Raw genomic sequence first — 21,365 nt, 5'->3', positions numbered from 1 at the left:
TCATCTAAGCCATGCTCTAGCAGCGTGCCATATAAAGCAGAGGAAGATGGGCACGAATGTTGGCCCCAGGCCGATCTTCCTCGGCAAAAAGAGGAGGAGTAGCAACAGATGTTAGCTCAGGGCTAATTTTTCTCACCCCCCCCAAAAAAAAATGTCAGTGAAACAATGGGGTTTCTTTAGAAAAACTTTAGGACTAGATTTCTTTCCATTGAGGAAGTCATACTTCGAGTATTTGGTGCAAGCAAACTGAAGCTATTGTTTGGGGCAGTAATGCTTTGTGTAGCAGTCTGGTGGATTGCTGATGATGCTTTTTAAACTCTTCGGAAAGTTCCTTTGGTATCCCTGGTTTGAGTTTTGTTACCAAACAAAGCAACAGGGGCCATGGGGGGAATTATTCTGCATCTGTCTAAAATTAAAAGACCTTTTGGCTGTTTATTACGTCGTGAAAATATCAAAGTCTTGTTCTTAAGATAAAAGAAAGTCAAAGAGGCCTTACATTTCTGGCAAGTGCCAGAAATTGGAATCACTGCGAGCTTCTCAGCGACTCTGGGGGTTTTTAGTGAGCCCCGAGGGCCTGCCTCATGAGCGTCTGGTCCTATAGTCAGGATACAGATGTTATTACTCCTGCCTAGAGGGGCAGATGCAGGCCAGATGTGCACTGCTCTTGAACTCTTGATGTCAGCAGAATGTATTTTTATTGCCTTCGAAAGCCTGGCGCCTGGGGGCCAACTCCACGCCTGTTTTTCCCTCACTTGATCCAGCGGAGCCTCTGCACCAGGACCCTCCCCTTCAGTGTTGAGCCGCGACCCTCGTAATGAGCCTTCTTGCTTTACTCATAGGTGGGAAACTACCTCCGTATGTTCCGAGGTTCTCTGTACAAGAGATACCCCTCACTCTGGAGGCGACTAGCCACTGTGGAGGAGAGGAAGAAAATAGTTGCATCGTCACATGGTAAAAAAACAAAACCTAACACTAAGGGTGCGTCTCACGAGGGTTTGTAAACTTGTTTCAAAACCACTCGCTTATGTCATGAAGATAAAACGTTTTCACTCCAGTGTCTTCACTGCATCCCTGACCTTGGTGTGGCAGGGAGCATCTTGGGGGCGGGCTTGCCCTGGAGCACGCAGCTCAGGCAAGAAAGTGGCTCCAGGGAGCCTTTGACAATATCTTTGTCATGTATTTTCAGTGGGGACATGTAGGGGGTGAGGGGGGCGGGGCTGGGACAGTAGCAGGTGCTGTGAAGACATGTTGGTCTCAAAACGTTTTAGGAATGCTGTGATGCTCTGCCATCTGCCGCGGGTGTGTCACCGTAGTCACCCCCCATGTAGCCTGAGTGGCGGGTGGTGGCCCCAGCTCCCACTCCCCTCTGGGGCTTTCACTGCTTTGCTTCCCAGAGCACATCCATCTCATAGAGTTCATTCTGGCAGCCATGTGCTAGAGCTCATGTGCATGTCCCTGCTCATCATGCCTAAGGTGTGCCTGGGGCTTGTAGGGGAGCTGGCCGACACTAGAGAAACCAGCGTGCTTCAGTTGTGGCAGCTCTGTGCAGGGTGAGAGGATGCTCTTCGCACACTGAGAGTTCCACTGGGAGAGTCTCCTGTACATTTGGGTTTAGATGCAGCGCAGCGTTTGGCAGGTGGCAAAACTGCTTCCCACTTGGCAATGGCGCCTTGTAGACAGCTGCCCAGGCCTGGGTGAAGACCCACCCTGAAGCCCTGTGTGCATGTGTGCGTGCGTGTGTGCGCTTTGCAGCCTGTCCTGTTTGGTTGTGTCTGTAAGTGCTGCTGTGGTCTTGTCCACTGTGGGCAAAGTAGTGGTTCTTTTAATGCAGGAGCCGGAGCTTCTTTTTTATCCGCTGCTATGTTTCCACTCACTTGCTTAAAAAGTCTCCTTTTTGTCCTCCCTCCGCCCTCCAGTGGAGCACTAGTCACTAACGCAGTGAGTCCCTGGCTTTGCTTTCCCCTCCGCAAGCCTCAAATGAGCTCTCAGTGGCTCTCCTGCCTCGTGCTTTGGAGACACCTTCTCCATAACTGATTTGTTTCTCCAGGAGACCCAGGCTGGACCCACAGACAGGTAGCAGCTCCTGACTGAGGTTCCCCAGAAGAGCTGTGGGTCGAGTTGCCTAGAATCTGTCTTACTTCCCAGAGAGCAAGTGTTGACTGGCGCAGGGCCAGGAGTTCATGTTCCATGTCAAGCAGCTCTTTCCAACTCTCTGGGCTCTTGTTTTAAAAGAAAAATATTTGTCATCTTTCATTCCATCTCTCCACTTTGCTTCGTGTCATGGATTGCAGTGGTGTCAGACCTCTTCCCACTGGTGATATTACTCTGGAGCCTTCCTATTCTCCTGAGAGGCCCCATTGGCTGTGCTGTGCTGTAGCTGCTGCTGCTCTGTGCACGTTCTCTGTGCCAGGAGCCCGTGCTCCCGGGACAAATTCATTCAAGTAAATCCTCAGGGAATGTTGACCCAGTAGGACCTCTAATAAAGCGCTCAGTCCAGATTGCCCTTTTGGAAGAGGCCAGCATTGAGCTGTAGTAAGGTTGACACCTGCTTTTCCCACCTCCTGCATGTGAGGATCTCGATGTGCTGCATCTACTGGCTGCTGCTGCCCGCTGCCCCACCAGCAGGGTGACCGCAGCAGCATCTCTGGTTACAGATCATGGATACACGACCCTGGCCACCAGTGTGACTCTATTAAAAGCCTCAGAGGTGGAGGAGATTCTGGACGGCAATGATGAGAAGTACAAGGCTGTGTCCATCAGCACGGAGCCCCCCACCTACCTCAGGTAACACACCCCCGGCCAGGGCATGCTCTGGGGACACCCGCAGGTATTTTTATCATACTCTAGAACTGGCTGGGGATAAGTCGAACCGAAGTACTTCTAAACACTGTACCCACTGTGCTTACAAGTCATCTTAGCCAGCTTTCTAAGTTTCTTGTTTATCTTTGGAATTTCTAAGAAACATAAGCCAAGTCCTGGCTGCTGGAGAGTCATTAGGAATGCTTTGAAAGTAGGACTAATCTGTCAGAAAAATTAGTGGCCCAGGTAAACTCAGAAAGAAAACAAACAATAGATTTGAACGTATAAACTTAGAATCTTTAAAAGAGTATTTACAGTAACAGTAATTAAACAGGTAAGTAATTGGGAAGTTGCTATGTTACAGAAAGAGTCTGTTCAGATTTATAAGAAAAACTTGGATACCCCAATAAATAGATAAGTAAAGGGTGGGTGGGCCATACCAGAAGTACAGGGAGTAAACAAACTACAGGGAACAACGTTTGTCCTCATGTGTAATTTGAAAAATTCAAAGTAAAAAAATAAATAACTAGCAACATAAAGAATGGAGGAAGGCGCGATAGACCTGGCACTCCCACGCACGCTGCGTGGGCAGGGTCTTTTTGTAAAGCGTTATGACTGCGAATATGTTTGTTGTTCTCTGGCCCATTAATTTCACCCCTGGGGATTTGTCCCAGAAAAATGATTTAAAAGAACAACAACAAAAACTGTTGTATGTACAGAAACATTCTTGGTAGCTTTGTGAATCGTAATGGGAAACATGGAGCCACTTGAGTGTTCGGCCTTAGGGAAAGACGGAGTAAGTGAAGATGCAACCACCTGAGTAGACTAGGATGTGCGTCCCATGCATCATAATTAAGTGGACTCTGCAGCAACCTGAAACACGGTTCATGAGTGCAATGTGCAGAATACTTACGTTATGCTTTCAGCTCAAGAAAATATAGATTTGTATGCACAAAATATTGGAAGCACTAGGGAGGAAAAAAAAAGAGTTATTGTGCAGAGTGATGTGGTTATGGAAAATCATTTCTTTTTTTTTTTTTTATAATTTTATTTATTTATTTATTTTTTCCCCCAAAGCCCCAGTAGATAGTTGTATGTCATAGCTGCACATCCTGCTAGTTGCTGTACGTGGGACGCAGCCTCAGCATGGCTGGAGAAGTGGTGCGTCGGTGCGTGCCCAGGATCCGAACCCGGGCCGCCAGCAGCGGAGCGCGTGCACTTAACCGCTAAGCCACGGGGACGGCCCTGGAAAATCATTTCTTTCCAGATGTTCTCTCAACTTTGCTATTGGGTTGTTTCTATAATTCCCCCCCAGGAAAAAGTGGTCCCCATGCAACCTGGCCAGTGGTATAGATGTGTTCTCTGCAGATTCCTTTCTCCCTGAGGGATGTGGTAAGAAGAGAAGGATGGCTAGACTTCACCAGGGAAGTCGCGGAAGGAAATTATGTACATATGGATGGGACTTTCAAGTCTGCACACATAGCCAAGAACCTTTTATGGGGCAGTAAACACTTTCTTGATGCTTGTGTCATATGAAGGACAGCTGAGGGAGTAGAGTCCTGTTACCCCAGAGGTCAGAACTATAGGGGTGGGGGGGTCGAGATTTGAGAGAAGCCGTTTTGATGGGCTCCACACTCAGGAAGCACTTTCCCACTGCCCAGTCAGCCCCACAGGAGGACTGGCACCTCCCTTCCCTGTCATTGGACAAGTAGGCAGAGGCTGGATGCCCCCTTGGGGCTCTCAGGCAGACCTCCTTGTCGTAGAAAGAAAGGTGAATTACTTGGAAGGTTGAATCAGATTCTGCGGTTCTGTGTATGGCTGTGTAGTCATGCTCACTGTGTCTGTGACAAGCTTGCATTGTCCACTTGAGACAGCTACCAGACGGGAGGAATTGGCAGAGCAACCCAGGCCTGGAAGTGAGCGAGATCACTACTGGGATAGGATGGGATTTTTGGGGCAAGGAAGGAACCTCCGTGCAGGCTCTAGGATGAGTTCCAATTAGAATGAGGTGGTGGTCTAGCCCTGCAGTTCCCAAATGCAGGCCCAGCTGCCCTGGCTTCGCCCTTGGAAGTTGTAAAGAATCCATATTCCTGGGCCGGGCCCGGGGACAGGAGTTACTTGTGTAGCAGCAGGAGATCCAGTGGTTGTCATGTTCTCTGAACTGTAGCCAACAGTTACTGAAATAGATGGGGTGCGGGTGTTGGATGTAAAGGTGACTTATGCACAGTTGGTGCCTTCATGTTGCTCACAGTCTCACTAGGGAAGGCAGCCCAGGATAGTAAAGGGACGCACAGAGCGTAGTGGGAACTGGAGCGCTCTCATCTGTCAAACCCGGCACTGAAGCCTCAGGTTAAAGTAGCTTTTGGTATTTTCCTAGTAGTAAAAGCAACCTGTAATTTGGAGAGAAGAATGAGCCCTTTATGGACGTGGGTTACTTAAATTACTTTGAGCATCTCTTTCTAAAAGTTTTTACTAATATATCTTCTCACCTCTGCTGGTTTGGAAGCCTAGAGGCCAGAAGTGCTGCCTAGTCCATCTCAGGCTGGCCTACATGTCTGAAAGAGCAGTCTGATCACCTCTCTCCCGGCTTCAGCTGCCTCGGAGCCGCCCAGCCCCCTGCCAAGTGCAGTCAGTTCCTCACGAGCACGCCAGCCCCTGTAATCGGGACCCTCTCTGTGCCTCCAGCCCCAGGCCCTGCTGAGCCTGCAGCCTACTGCCTCCTCCCTGCTGCCGTCTGTGCTCTTCCTGAAATGCCCTCCTCCCCTCCATCCCCCTCAGTGAACCCGGACTCAATGCTTGAGGCTCTACTCCAGGGTCTGCTCCTCTGGGAAGCCTCCTTGTGCCCCTTCCTCACAGAAGGGACGGGGCTTCTGTGGAGTCAGGCCTAGCATGGAGCATGCTGCATTATGGCTTGTGCACTGGCCTGGGGAGTGCTCTGCGGTGTCTGGGGCCCCTCTGCATCCTTCCCCTAGCTCAGGTGCCTCTGAGCGGGTGCCGTGGGAGCCTAGGGAATAGACATCTACAGAGTCTGTGGTGCACGGAGGTCCCCACTGGGGTCTGGACCCCAGCAGGGATACAGTGGGCGTCCACTGACCATGACTTGATGGGCAATATTGAGCTCAGAGACTGAGCAGAGGGATTTCCCATGTCTCCCCAGGGAACAGAAAGCTAAGAGGAACAGCCAGTGGGTGCCCACCCTACCCAACAGCTCCCACCATCTGGATGCTGTGCCGTGCTCCACGACTATCAACAGGAACCGCATGGGCCGGGACAAGAAGAGAACCTTCCCTCTCTGGTGAGTGTGCCTCACCCTCTCCACTGATTCCACCTCAGTCCTCAAACATGTTTTGGTTTCCTCCTCCCCAGAAAAACACTCTGCTTTGACCTTGTGTGCCCTAAAACGCTATGCGCTCCTCCCTGAAACAGTTTTACTTTGGCTTCAGGACAACCAGTCTCCAGCTCGCCCCAGCCCCGGCTCTGCCTGCTTTGGTCTCGCTGCTCTCTCCTCCTTTCCTCAGCACCGCCAGTAGTGTTCTGGAGGCAGAGTCCTTGGACCTCTTCTCGGGGTTCCCAATGCCATCCCACTGTGACTCCTGCCGTGTTAGTTCCCTGTGGCTGCTACAACAGATCACCACAAACTGGGGGGCTTAAAACGACACCGTGTATTCTCTCGCAGTTCTGGAGGCCAGGAGTTTCATTGTGCCAAAATCAAGGTGTTGGCCGGGCCACCCAGCTCTGGAGGCTCTAGGGGAGAGTCCAGTCCTCCCTCTTGCGGCTTCTGGGGGTGGCCAGCATTCCTTGGCTCGTGGCTGCATCACCGACCTCTGCCTCATGGTCACATGGCTCCTCTTCTGTGTGTGAAATCTCCCTCTGTCTCTCTCATAAGGACGCTTGTGATGGAATTAGGGCCCGCTCACCTACTCTCGTCTCAAGATCCTTAATCACATCTGCAAAGCCCCCTGCACCTTTTTGTTGCCATGTAAGGTAATTAATGCTCACTGGTTCCAGGGATTAGGACGTAGATATCTTTGGGGGATATCTCTCACCCCCTCATGCATCTCTGCAGCCCAGCCTCACCCCTAAACACCGTCCTCGGGTATCTCTGTCACACACTGCCTGCAGACTTCTCCATCCCAGGACACGGTAATCCCGTCCTTCCGGTGCTTGGGCCCAAACCCCGGAACTCTTCCTCCTCAGGCAGTAAAGCCAGTTTCAGCAGTTCCTACTTGCTCAGCCATCTGAGTGTCTGGAATTGGACCACCCTTGGCCAGCTCCTTATCAGGCCTGGGCCCCTGCGTGCAGGTTCTCCAGATGCCCTGTCACAGATGTCTGCTGGGGCCAGAGTCCTGGCGGTGGCCGCCACTCTCTGGCTGCCCCTCCTGCTGCCCTCTGCCTCACTCTCTCTGCCTCAGGCACATTGGCCTCCTCACTGCTTTTAAAGCCACCCAGAAGCTTCTGCCCTTGCAGTTCCTTCCGCCGAAAGCTCACTTCTTGCCAGTAACTGCATGGCTCACCCCCTTTCTTCCCTTCTCCCGCTCTCCTCCTTTCTTTTGCTCCTGCCTCCTCCCCTCCCTCCTTTTCCTTCCTTCCTCTCCATTTGTTTGAATGTCACTTTCTCAGGGCTGCCTTCCCCTTTAGAGTGGCCACTCCTGCCGCCTCCCTGGCCATGCGTGTCTAGCATGCGCTGTGCTGGCTCTGTTTGTTTGTTTGCTGTCTGTTCCCTGAGCTCTCTGGGAGCAGTTCTCAGCCCTCTCTCTGTCCTGCCGATGCCCTTAGGCTTTGCCTGCCCTCCAACATCCCCCGACTTGCATCTCCTCCCTCTTTCTCTTCCTAAAATACAGATATGACCATACAAAGCCATTGCTCAGCATCCTCCCAGGGCTCCCGCAGGGCAGAGGCCGGATTCTGGAGGCTGTGGTGGAGAACTATTGGCCCCTTGACACCCTCTAGCTTCCCAGCATCTGTGTGCTGCCACCACCTACTCTGCACTCCCCCTTCAGGGCTCTGGTTGCTGCCCCCTCAGCAGCTTCTCAATTCTCCTGCCCCTCTGCCTTTGCTCAAGTGTTTCCTCTTCTGGAATTCCCCTTCCTTTTCCACAGCTTTCTGTGAAAGTCCTGCCCGCTTTGGGGATTATATCTCCCTTCCTTTGAAGTACGTCTAGGTCTTGTTCTCCTGCCCACGTCAGCAGCCCCCACTCCATTCTGTGTGTGTCCATGAAGCGTGAACCTCTACCCCTGTGGCCCTGGGACCCCTGCTGGCCTCGTCTCTGCTGACTCAGCCCTTAGGTGACAAGACCCCATCAGAAGTGGGCTCTCCCCTCTGGCCAGGTTTGCAGTGACCAGTGGTGCAGAGAGGGAGGCCCTGGGTGTGGGGACCTGAGGTACCCCTTGCTGACTTTGCTACACTTCACTTCCAGCTTTGATGACCACGACCCAGCTGTGATCCATGAAAACGCGTCCCAGCCTGAGGTGCTGGTCCCCATCCGGCTGGACATGGAGATCGATGGGCAGAAGCTGCGGGACGCCTTTACTTGGAACATGAATGGTATGTGGGTGGTCAGGCTCTGCATGGCCCAGACCTGGCTGCTGAGCAAACGGTCCCCTTTCCTGTCAGGTGGATCCTGGACTCTGAACATAACATTCAGAGTATTGTGACATAGGTTTGGAGAGTGTGGACTCTGGGTTCAAATCCTGCTTCTGCCACTGTTTCCTGAGCCCATGAGCTGTGGGTGGCTCCCCCAGTGAATGTGGGTGGCTCGGGCCTGGCACGTGGACTGTTGGTCCACAGAGCTCGATGATGACCTTGGTGCTGCTCAGACTGATTTAGCCTGGCCCTCGACATACCTGCCCCTCAGCCGCCTCGATCTCCCTGCTCTTCTTTCATGACGCTGCGTGTGCATGCTCATGCCTCTGTCGTCACCTTGGCTGGGAGGCCTGCCTTGGCCCTCTCTGTTCTTCCCTTTCCCATCCTCACTCTTCCCCAGCTCCCAAAGTCCAGGCGTGACTCTGCAAATGTAGAAGAGAAAGGTTAGGAGGAGATGTCCACCAGAGTGTTGAGAGTCCTTATCCCATCTGGGAAGGAGAATTACACGTTATTTGTTTCTTTTTTGATTTTTTCCTGAATCTTTCAGACTTTTTACAACAAACATGTTATTTATATTCAGACAGAAAAAACCAGTGAATGTCATTTTCAAATGAATAAAAGTTTAGAGTCACCAGAGTCTCACCATCCTAATAATAGTTTAAGTTTTGCATTTTCCTTTCCAGTTACTTCCACATGCAAACATATTTAAAATTGTTGTAATTATAATGCAAGTATAATTTTAGTTTTCTTCACTTATAAGTGTCTTTCTGGTTTCTTTGGTCTTCCTAATTGGTGCAGAATTTTCTGTTGAGTTGTGGTGCCCTAGTTTGCTAAAACTCACCCTGCTATTGGACGTTTCCATGGCAGAGAACATATTTGCTTACACTTTTTCTCCCAGAGGGGATTTCCTCTGGGAGGAATGTGTGTGGTTGTTGATACGCGGTTGCCTAGAGCAGGTGCAGTGTGCTGGTGACACCCCCACACAGGGACAGGACAGCTCATGGGTGCCAGGCCACTGCCAGTGCTGTGCATCGCCTGTTACACTGTTCCCTGCTTATCCCAGCTGGCCTGTGTTACAGTTGTTTGTTAATTCATCTCGCTCTCCGTTGCAACCCCTTGAAGTCAGGGTCCTTGTTTTTTTTTTGTTTTTATTTATTTATTTTTTTTCCCCCCAAAGCTCCAGTAGATAGTCATATGTCATAGTTGCACATCCTTCTAGTTGCTGTATGTGGGACGCGGCCTCAGCATGGCCGGAGAAGCGGTACTTCGGTGCGCGCCCGGGACCCGAACCCCGGGCCACCAGCAGCGGAGCCCGCGCACTTAACCGCTAAGCCACGGGGCTGGCCCTAGGGTCCTTGTTTTTTATTGCTGCTTTTGTAACAGCACTTAGCTTAGAACCTCTTCCAACATAGGAACTTAGGTTCAAATTGAACCTGTACATGTATTGTCTTATTATTTTTCTTTCAATAGCACATAGAAAGCTCCTACTGTTTATTTATACCTCTACCCTGTTTCAGAAGGGTTGTAAGGCAGCTTACGTAAGGATACTCAGTACAAAAGAATAAAGCAAATGAAAAAGGAGTGGTTAGGAAAAACTGGATGAAGGGGAAAATGAAACTAGGCGATATAAAATGAAGCCAGTGCTCTGGTTCCTACACACGGTTCAGTAGGCGTACCTTGCTAGGAGATGGGCATGGCTTGCAGCCTTTTAGAACCAGGCAGAGAGAGACATGGTGATCGGTTCTACAGTTCTCATTGTGGTCAAGATTAGCAGCAGCTGGTGGCTCAGAAGAAGCAGGATCGCGCATAGTACTTAAATCCGAGAGAACCTTTTCCCGTGGCCCTCACAAAGAGGACGCAGTACAATGTAATGAAGACCAGTACCATGAGTTTCTCCAGGCTGTGCCTCATAGGAGTCCTCTTATAACATACCATATCTCGCTAAATATAATTTAGTACAAACACTTGGAGAACCAAAATAGTATTGTTCTGCAAACTCTTCTTTAGCCCAGGGTAGTATTTAGTGTGTCTAAGAGCTGTGATTCTTTTTTTTTTTTTTTTTTTTTGTGAGGAAGATCAGCCCTGAGCTAACATCCATGCTAATCCTCCTCTTTTTGCTGAGGAAGACCGGCTCTGAGCTAACATCTATTGCTAATCCTCCTCCTTTTTTTCCCCAAAGCCCCAGTAGATAGCTGTATGTCATAGGTGCACATCCTTCCAGTTGCTGTATGTGGGACACGGCCCCAGCATGGCCGGAGAAGCAGTGCGTTGGTGTGCGCCCGGGATCCGAACCCGGGCCGCCAGTAGCAGAGCGCGTGTACTTAACCACTAAGCCATGGGGCTGGCCCCAAGAGCTGTGATTCTTAACTGGTGGATAGGAGGCCGCGTCCCTGGCATGTTAGTTGAAAGGGCATATTCAGAATTGCTGTTGATTTCCTGTTTTTTTTTTTTTTAAGTCATATCTAATTTACTTTGAAATTTCAAGTAACTTTAAAGGTGGGCATGAGAGTTTTTATCGCAAAGGAATTAAAACTGTAAAGCGGCACTAGTTGAGCAGCATGAATGAACTGTATGTCCTTCAGGCCATCCTTCGTAACCAGGGTTTGTGTTTGACAAGCTTTTGGTAGGCATCAGTTAATGCTGAGTTCGAGGTTATCTCTTCTGAGAAGGGCATGGAAGGGAGCTTATCTGAGTTGCTGGTGAAGTATGGCATCATCTGCCTCAACAGTCAGCCTCTTGAGGGGAGAGTTAAGTCCTCCAGAAAGGATGAGCTGCCGAATAAGAACACCTGCCCATGTAGATGCCACCTTGGCCCCACAGGAGGAGGAGGGAATCCCAGGGCAGGGCAACCAGAGAAAAATGATACCTTATCTACAGGAAAAGACTTAGAATGACAGCAGGTTTCTCATCAGAAACCATGAAGGCCAGAGGAAAAAGTGTTTTTCAAGCACTGAAAGAAAAGAACTGACAATTCAGAATCCTGCATCCATGAAAATATCCTTCAGGAGTGAAGGGAGACTCTTTCTCAGATGAAAGCAAACTATCGCCTGTATGTTTAACCTAAAAGAATGGCTAAAAGAAGGGAATGAGAAAAGCAGAAACTTAGGAACATCAGTAAGGAAGAACATGATAAGCAAAAATGTAGGTAAATACAATAGCTTTCCTTCTCCTCTTGAGTTTTCTGAATTATGTTTGACAGTTGAAGCAAAAATTGTAACACTGTCTGATGTTCTAAATGTATGTAGAGGAAATATTTAAGACATTTATAAATGGAGGAGGGTGAAGGAACATAAAGAGAGGTAAGGTTTGTATACTTCACTTGAATTGGTAAAATGAAGAAACCAGTAGACTGATAAGTTATGTAAATATCATGCAATACACAGGGAACACTTAAAAATGCTATGCAAAGAGATATACTCAAAAATACTAGATAAATCAAAATGGAATCTTAAAAAATGTTCAGGTAACCCACAGGAAGGCAAGAAAAAGAAAACAGAAAACAAAAATAAAATGGCAGATTTAAGCCCTAATATGTCAATAATTACCAGTTAAAAAATGGAGATTGGCAGAGTGGGTTTAAAAAATGACCCAACAATGTATTATCTACAAGAAACTCATTTCAAATATGATGATATAGGTGGGCTGAAAGTAAAAATATAGAAAAAGAGATGTTATGCAAACATTAATCAAAGGAAAGCAGGAGTAGCAATATTAGTATCAGATAAAGCAGACTTAAAAGTAAAGAAAATTACCAGAGATAGAGAGGGACATTAAATAATGATACAAGGGTCAATCCACCGAGAAGTCACAGCAATCCTAAAGTATTTAGGATTATTTAGTTAGTATATGCGCTAAACAATAGAGCTGGAAAATAATGTGAAACAAAATTGATAGAACTAAAGGGAGAAACAGACAGATCCACAATTATATTGGAGACTTCACCATCCCTCTCTCAACAACTGATGGAACAACTAGACAGAAAATCAGCAAGATGATATAAGAACCCAGCAACACTATCAACCAACAGAATATGATCGGCATTTATAGAACACTCCACCCAACACAGCAGAAAGCACATTCTTTTAGAACGGATACTGTATAAACATATCATAGGTCATAAAACAAACCTCAACAAATTTAAAAGAATTGAAATCACATAGTGTGTGTTCTTCAAATATGGACTCAAATAGTTATAAACTAAACAGCATACTTCTGAATAATTCATAGTTCAAAGAGGAAATCTAAAGGGAATGTAAAATAATACATATAGACCTGATTGAAAATACAACATATCAAAATTTGCAGCATACAGCTAAAGTAGTTCTGACAGGGTCGTTTATAGCACCAATGTATACCCTTAGAAAAGATGGAAAGTCTCAGATCAATAATTTAAGCTCCCACCTCAAGAACTGAGAAGAAGAGCAAAATGAAACCAAAGCAAGCAAAAGGCAAGACATAATAAAGAACAGAAATCAGTGAAACTGAAAACAGAAAATAATAGATAAAATTAGTGAAACACAGCTGGTATCTTTGAAAAAAATCAGCAAAATTGGCAAACCTCTAGCAAGACTGGCAACAAAAGAGAGAAACATAAATTACCAAATTCAGGAATGAAACGGGCTATCAGTACAAACCCTGCAGATATCAAAAGGGAGTACTACAAACAACTCTACACACATAAATTTGACAACTCAGACAAAATGGAGCAAAACTCAAGCCACCACAACTCACCTAATATTGAATAGATAATTTGAATTGCCCTGTAACTATTGAAGGACATTGGATTCATAATTTAAAACCTCCCAAAAAAGAAATCTCCAGGCCCAGATGGTTCTCTGGAGAATTCTACCAAACATTTAAAGAAGAATTAACACCAATTCTGTACAGTCTCTTCCAGAAAATAGAAGAGGGCACACTTGCCAATTCATTTTATAAAGCTAGTATTACCTTGATACCAAAACTAAAGACAGTACAAAAGGAGTAAACTACAGACCAATATCCCTAATGGTTATAGAAGCATGAATCCTTAATAAAATATTAGCAAACAATTCAGCAATTTATAAAAGAATTATATACTAAGACCTAAGTGGGGTTTATTCCAGGGATGCAAGGCTGGTTCTCTATTTGAAAACTAGTCAGTGTAATCTGCCATAATAACAGACTAAAGAAGAAAAATCACCTGATCATATCAATTAGTACAGAAACAGCATTTAACAAAATTCAACACTCATTCTTGATAAAAACTGTCAGAAAAATGGGAATAGAATAGAGGGAAACTTCTTCAACTTCATAAAGAGCATCTACGAAAAGTCCTATAGCTAACGTTGTATTTAATGGTGAAAGGCTGAACGCTTTCTCCCTAAGATCAAGGACAAGACCAGGGTGTACGCTCTCACGATTCTTATTCAGCATAGTGCTGAGAATACCAACCAGTGCAGTAAAGCAAGAAAATGGAATAAAAAACGTATGGATCAGAAAGGAAGAAATAAAACTGTCCCTATTTGTAGATGATATGATTGTCTACATCGAAAATCTGAAGAGATCTACAAAAAAAACCCCCAAAAAACCTGCTAGAATTAACTGAGTTCAGCAAGGTCACAGGAGAACAAGATAAATATACAAAAATCAATTATATTTCTATATACTGTCATTGAACACATGGACACTGAAGTTAAGAATACATTACCATTTACAGTCACTCAACAAAAAAGGAACACTTAGGTGTAAATCGAACAAACATGTACAAGACTTATATACCAAAAGTGACAAAACACTGATGAAAGTGATTAAAGAAGATCTAAATAGATGGACAGACATACCATGTTCATGAATTAGAATACTCAGGATATCAATTCTCCCTAAATTGATATGCAAGTTTAATGCAATTCCTGTGAAAAATCCCAGCAAGATTTTTTGTAGATGTAGACAAAATTCTAAAATTTAAATAGAAAGGCAAAGCAACTATAACAGCTAAAGCAATTTCGAAAAAGAAGAATAAAGTAGGAGGACTCAGTCTCCCCAGTTGCGAGGCTTACTATATAGCTACAGTAATCAGGACTGCATATTAATCTACAATGGTCTCAAACTAAAAAGGTTAATTTTAAAAAATGCTCTGGATAATGGACTTACAGGGTGCTTAGCCTGAACACCTTAGCTTTATGCTTTATGAGTTGCTGATCATGGGCTGGCTGAGTGTTGGTGTCTGTCCCGGTGGTGCTGTGAGCACAGTTGCTCTCTGGCCTTTCTTCTGGGCTAGTGAGGAAGTAGTGGGGTCAGTTGTCTGTTGAGCAGACCTGGTTCTTGATGACAGAATCATGCCATGTGCTTGTGAGGGAATTCATTCTTGGCTTTCTCTTATCTGTGGCTCGTCCCAGTGTGGCATGTGGTCATATTAAGGTTTAGGTTACGGGGACAGGGCAGAACGAGGAGAAAACATTTGACCACACAGGATCTTGCTGTAGTCTGGCCAGTCGCAGATGGTCCCTGCAAGCTCACGCCTGGTGTGGTTACGGTTCCATGATCCAGGATTCGTACACATCTTCCAACTTGTCACCTTGTTGAGTGCATGTGCCTGCCCACAGAGTCAGAATTTAAGGGAAGGCCCATAAAAAGCCACAAGCAGCCTGATATTATCTCTGAAGGATTTCTCTACTGAGGAAAGTGAGGCAAGGAAGTGGTGGATGGACGTGCACCTGCTCCATCCTCCAGTGGGGACACTGAGCTCAAAGTGGCTTATCCGGGAGAAATCTGTTAGTTGCTAGGGCTGCCATAAGCCTAAGTACCGCAGACTGGGTGGCTTAAACAACAGAAATTTATTTCCTCCCAGTTCTGGAGGCTAGAAGTCCAAGATTGAGGTGTTGGCAAGTGTGGAGGAGGAGGTGTGTGTGGAATGAGGACCAGAAGTGGGGTGCCCATCCTGTGCTTCCTCTCTCACCCATGTCCAGGGAGGGCCACCCTCAGATCCCCCATCATCCTCATCTTCATCCAGGAGATTTGGCAGAAGAGGAAGGGGTGGGAGAGGCCGGGCCTGAGCAAGGAGATATTAGGCCCTGTAATCAGTCAACAGTCCCTGTGCTCTCTCCTGATTTCAGAGAAGCTGATGACCCCTGAGATGTTTTCAGAAATCCTCTGTGATGACCTGGATTTGAACCCACTGACGTTTGTGCCAGCCATCGCCTCTGCCATCAGACAGCAGATCGAGTCCTATCCCACGGACAGCATCCTGGAGGACCAGTCAGACCAACGTGTCATCATCAAGGTAGGCAGCTCCTTGTCCTGTGCTGGGGTCTTCCTTGTCATGGTGGTGGGGCAGGGGGGTGTCACAGGGCACTGAGGTACACTGCGGCCTTGGCAGAAGCCTGTCTTTGGGGTTTGTGCTGTGGGACGGGGCTTCTGCAAAGCCATCCTTCAGGCAGCACATGGCTCTGTTCACCCCAGGAAGGGTGTGGGCTGACTTCTCTGAGTAAGATATCACATTCTGGGCACATTCGGGGGGTGCCGTCATGGCACTGCCAGGCACTGAGCTGAGCCGTGTGGTACAAAGGAGATGAGGCCAGCCGACAGGCAGAGCTGGGAGCCCCACAGTAAGAAGAGCACACTGCCACCCTCTTCCCATGGGCGGGGCTGGGCTGAGCACACCCCACACTGTCTCAGTAACCTGCTGTAGTCCTGGGGAAAGATGCTGCCTTACCAGCTGTGTTACAAGTGAAGAGATGGCCACATGGGGAGATGAGGTCACCTGCCCCAGACTGCCCAGCTGAGAAGTGGTGGAGGTGGGACGTGGGCTAGGCCTGCCTGCTGCAGCCTGCTCTGTGTGAAGTGGTATCTCAGTGTGGTTTCGATTTGCATTTCCCTGTTGATTAGTGACTTGAATATCTTTTTCATGTGCTTATTGGCCATTTGTGTTTCTTCTTTAGAGAAATGTCTATTCAAAGCCCATTTTTGAATCAGGTTTTTGTTCTGTTCTTGTTGAGTTTTACAAGTTCTCTATATCTTCAGATGTCGTTCCTTTCCAGATGTGTGATTTGCAAATATTTTCTCCCATTCTGTGGGTTGCCTTTTTGTTCTGTTGGTAGTCCTTTGGTGCATAGAAGTTTTTAATTTTGATGAAGGCCAGTTTGTCTATTTTTTCACTTGTTGCCTGTGCCTTTGGTGTCATATCTAAGAAATCATTGCCAAATCCAATGTCATAAAGCTTTTCCCCTATGTTTTTTTCTGAGAGTTTTATAGTTTTAATGCTTAGCTTTTATGCCTTTGATCCATTTTAAGTTAATTTTTGTATATAGTGTGAGGTAAGGGTCCAATTTCATGCTTTTACTTGTTGAGATCCTATTTTCTCAACACCATTTGTTGAAAAGACTGTCCTGGGGCAGGCCCAGTGGCATAGTGATTAAGTTCGTGTGCTCTGCTTTGGCGGCCCCGGGTTCGCAGGTTCAGATCCCAGGCACCGACCTACGCACTGCTCATCAAGCCATGCTATGGTGGCATCCCACATACAAAATTGAGGAAGATGGGCACAGATGTTAGCTCAGGGCTAATCTTCCTCAGCAAAAAGAGGAGGATTGGCAATGGATGTTAGCACAGGGCCGATCTTCCTCACCAAAAAAAAAAAAAGGGAGGAAAAGACTGTCCTTTCTCCCTTGAATGGTCTTGGCGCCCTTGTCAAAAATCGTTTGACCATATATGTGAGGGTTTATTTCTGGGCTCTGTATTCCATTGGTCTGTGTGCCTGTCTTTATGTCAGTCCATATTGTTTTGATTACTGTTGCTTTGCAGTAAGTTTGAAATTAGGAAATGTGAGTCTTCCAACTTTGTTCTTCTGTTTCAAGGCTGTTTTGACTGTTCAGGGTTCCTTAGATTCCATATGAATTTTAGGATGGATTTTTTTCTATTTGTGCAAAAAACATTGTTGGGATTTTGATAGGGATTACATTAAATTTGTAGATTGCTTTGGGTAGTCTTGACATCTTAAGTCTTCTAATACATGAACATAGGATGTCTTTCCATTTATTTTTTGCCTTCTTTAATTTCCTTCAGCAATGTTTTGTAGTTTTCATTGTAGGAGTCTTTCACCTTGGTTAGGTTAATTTCTAAATATTTTATTCTTTTTGGTGCTATTATAAATGGAATTGTTTTCTTAATTTCCTTTTCAGATTGTTCATTGTTAGCGTATAGAAATGCAACTGATATTTGTGTGTTGACTTTGTGTCCTGCTACTTTGCTGAATTTATTATTTAACAGTTTTTTTTGTGTAATCTTTAAGGGTTTCCTACGTAGAAGATCATATCATCTATGAAAAGAGATAACTTTACTTATTCCTTTCTAATTTGGATGTCTTTATTTCTTTTTCTTGCCTAATTGCTCTGGCTAGAAATTCCAATGCTCTATTGAATAGAAGAGGCAAGAGCAGGCATCCTTGTCTAGTTCCTGATCTTGAAGGGAAAGCTTTCAGCCTTCAACCATTGAGTATGATATTTGCCGTGGGTTTTTCATATATGGGTTTTGTTATGTTGAAGTAGTTTCTCTCTATTCCTAGTTTGTTGAATGTTTTTATCATGAAAGAGTGTTGAATTTTGGCAAATGCTTTTCCTGCATCAATTGAGATGATCATGTGGCTTTTGTCCTTTGTTCTGTTTATGTATGTCACATTATCACATTGATCAGTCTTGGTATTGAACCATCTCTTGTATTGTGGGAATAAATCCCACTTGGTGATGGTGTGTAATCTTTTTAATATGCTGCTGAATTCTGTTTGCTAGTATTTTGTTGAGGATTTTTGCATCAGTGTTCATAAGGAATATTGATCTGTAGTTTTCATTTCTTGTAGTGTCTGGCTTTAGTATCAGGGCAATGCGTTATGAAGTATTCTCTTCAGCTTTTTAGCAGAATTTGATAAGGATTGGTGTTAGTTCTTCTTTAAACGTTTGGTAGCATTCACCAGTGAAGCCGTCAGGTCCAGGGCTTTTCTTTGTCAGGAGGTTTTTGATTACTGATTCAGCCTCCAGAAATATGAATTTGTTTTTCTTAACCCATTTCAGTTTTACATATGGCCAACTAGCAGGAAAAGGGCATGATCGAGAAAGAAGGGGGATATCATGGGAGAGAAATAGGGATGTGTGTGGGGCAGCAGTGGGAGCCTCCTCTCTGTCCCCATGTACGGTCTGTCTTGAGGATGGCCCCAAGGACTCGGTTCTGTGCTGCATCTTTGTCCTGTAACCGTGGTTACAGGTTACAAAGGGGACGTTGCCTTACGGGGTTAGCCGCTCTCAACCACACGGTTCCAAATGGCTGGGGTCGGCCACAGGCAGGGTCCTCATGAGTCTGACCACCTGGCTTCCCTGACATTTTTCTCAGAATTGAGTGCCATTTTTTTGTTATCCCGATGGGGCTTGTGAACCATACAGTAAGTTGTCAGGCAGTTGAAAATCTGCTCCCTTGGCCGGAGGCTGTCTTGGTGACTGGACAGCTGTCAGCCTGGGGGCCCCATCAGGCCCTCCAACCCACCTCTAATCCCCACCCGTGGGATGGCATGGGCTGCAGGCTGTTGGGAGACTATCCCCAGGTTGGGTTTCCTGCCTGGCTTGGTGGCATGAGGGCTTGCTGGCACTGGGGCCAGACACAGCTGACCGGGGTCTTGCTATTGGGGGACTGTGCTGCATTTAGCAGGCTAGAGGCCTCACGGGCACTGTGACCTAGGGGACAGCATCCTGTCTCACAGGGGAGGAAACTGAAGGTCACACCCAGGGTTCCCTTTATATAACTGGGACTCAAGAAGAGCTGGGTGCTTCTGTGAGGACGTTCTTGGGCTCCTGGGACATGGTGGAGGACAGGAATCTTGGGAGCAATGGCACCTGAGGAGTGGCTCTCTCCTCACAAAGCAATGTCTTAGCTTACAGCAGCCACTTATGGATGTTCTCAGTGACGCTGGGACCAAAGCCCAGGCCCGGCTGCCTTTACCAGGGCATCTGGCCTAAGTTGGCTCCGCTCAGTTCCAGGGGACTGGGGTCTCTGTGCTGCTGAGAGTCGAGCCATCAGACTCTGCAGGGCTTGCCAGGCCCTTTCTGGGGAGGGAAGAGGCATATGGGGTGATACAGGTCGAGACTGGAGAGACAGGCAAGAGCCTGGCCCGGCTGCCTGCTTGCTTGAGGCTCCTGGCCCTGCCTTGTCTCCGTGAGCCCACCCTCTGTGAGTCCAGCCATTCCTCACCACCCTGCCACCACTGCCAGACGGCTCCCTCCGCCAGAGGTCTGAGCGGCAGCCAGTGTCTCTCCTCTGCTCAAAACACTCTGCAAGCTTTCCAGATCCCTCTGTGGAAACCAGAGCCCTTATGACAGCCTCAAGCCCTACTCTGCCTGGGACTCTTCCCTGTGGGGAGCCACATGGCCTGCTCTCTCGGCTCATTCAGTTCTTTCTAAAATGTCACCTCCCCTGAGAGGCCTTCCCTCTCTACCCTTCCCTTCTTTCTCCTGCTTAGCACTTGGCGTCGTCTGACACACCACGCATTCACAGGTGTAACTTGCTTACGTCTCTGTCTTTCTCCCCACTGGAGGTCAGCTTTTTGTCTGTTTTACCCACTGTGGTATCCCCTGGCTTCTCCTTGGTAGGCATGCAATCTATATTTCTTAATAAATTAAAGCATTAATGACCAATTGGCAGGGGATAGGCGACCTAGCCTGCATGGTGCCTCCTGGTGGCCGAGAGGACTGATAGTGTGGCGCCCGGAGCAGGACTTGCTGGGTGTGAACCGCCACAGCCGCTGGTCCTGTTTGCTCCTGTTTGCTCCTGTTGATGTGTTTCTGTGGGCTGCCTGCTGCTTCACAGTTCTTTCCGGTCTCAGCGTGCCGAGGTGGTTCACCGGGCATCCGGTTCCTGTTAGGGGAAGGGGCAGCTCTTCCAATTCCATTCCGCAAACGCACGTTGGTTACCCAGTGTGGGCATAGCGTGGAGACAGGAAAGGACTGGGGGCTCGGCTACAGTGACTGGGACATGGTGCACAGGGCTTTGTGAATGGAGTCGGGGGTGTGGTCCCACGTTTCTCTGAAGGCAAGGAGAAGTCCCTGTATGGGCTGGGCCCTGAGCAGTCGTCAATTCACTGCCTGCTCTGATCCTCATCTTAAAAGCCTAGCTGAGCACCCAGGGACAGTGGCGTTGAGTGGGCAGGTACACCGTGGCCTGCTCACCTGGCAGAGGACTAGATAGCAGTAGGAGGAGTCTTGTGGACACGAGGCCCAGTGAACACAGCTGGACCCTGAACTGTCCTTCCCGTGATTCAGTGATACCCAGTTTCAGAGCGGCCACAGCTCATCGGGGGGATGAGAAGTCAGGGTGGTGGTCCCAGGGGCAGGCGTGGGTGGGGAGCTCCTGGGGTACCTGCCTTGTTCTGTCTTAGTCTGAGTGCTGCACATGCAGGGCCTGGACCCTCTTCTGGCTGCAGGTTGCACGTCAGCAGGGTGTCTGCTGGGGAGTGTGGTGGGAGGAGCTAGCCGTGGGCCTACACTCCTCTCCCAGGCTTTGCCTGTACCTTGTGGGCTGTTAAGAGTGGGGTGTCATCTGTGAGCACACCTAGCAAAATGATTTCAGAGCGGGGCCCGCTCTGTAAAGTGACAGAGGAAGGGGGTAGACTTTGGCTCAGGCGAGCGCTCAGGGATGGTGTCTGATGAGTGACATTTGAGCTGAGCCCCCACTGAGCCGTGTAGTCACATCGTAAAGATCAAGACCAGTAGGGGTGAAGGGCAGAAAAGAGGGTACCGGCCAGTGAGGGGAGCAAGGAGGACAGGAATAGGGGTGAGGTGGGACTCAGTGCCCCGGGACCACTTCAGGGTCTTCCCTTGAGGTGACTGTGCCGGGCCCCGAACCAGAGTCCCCTGGGGCCGCCCTGGGAGGTTTGTGGGGTCAGCCGTATTTTGTGGATGGGGAACCGTGGCAGGAAGGACAAAGGCAGCCCCGGTTCTCAGCAAGTAGGTCGTGGGCAGGCTCCATCCCGG

General features: G+C 47.8%; 1 protein-coding gene across 2 annotated transcripts in view; it reads left to right on the top strand.

The window, feature by feature from the left end:
• SMARCB1 (SWI/SNF related, matrix associated, actin dependent regulator of chromatin, subfamily b, member 1) overlaps nucleotides 1-21,365 on the top strand; it is a 32,675-nt gene that overhangs the window by 3,194 nt on the left and 8,116 nt on the right. The window contains exons 2-6 of one of the 2 annotated variants that reach the window (XM_058532006.1): nucleotides 840-978; nucleotides 2,655-2,784; nucleotides 5,957-6,094; nucleotides 8,216-8,343; nucleotides 15,474-15,640. In XM_058532006.1, the coding sequence (XP_058387989.1) occupies nucleotides 840-978; nucleotides 2,655-2,784; nucleotides 5,957-6,094; nucleotides 8,216-8,343; nucleotides 15,474-15,640 (702 nt within the window). The remainder of the gene's footprint in view (nucleotides 1-839; nucleotides 979-2,654; nucleotides 2,785-5,956; nucleotides 6,095-8,215; nucleotides 8,344-15,473; nucleotides 15,641-21,365) is intronic. The other variant, XM_058532007.1, reaches the window with a different exon arrangement.

This window comes from Diceros bicornis, chromosome 35 (assembly GCF_020826845.1).
Source record: "Diceros bicornis minor isolate mBicDic1 chromosome 35, mDicBic1.mat.cur, whole genome shotgun sequence".
Lineage (NCBI taxonomy): Eukaryota > Metazoa > Chordata > Mammalia > Perissodactyla > Rhinocerotidae > Diceros > Diceros bicornis.
The sequence above is the reverse complement of the archived record's forward strand: the minus strand, read 5'-3'. Positions and strand labels throughout refer to the sequence as shown.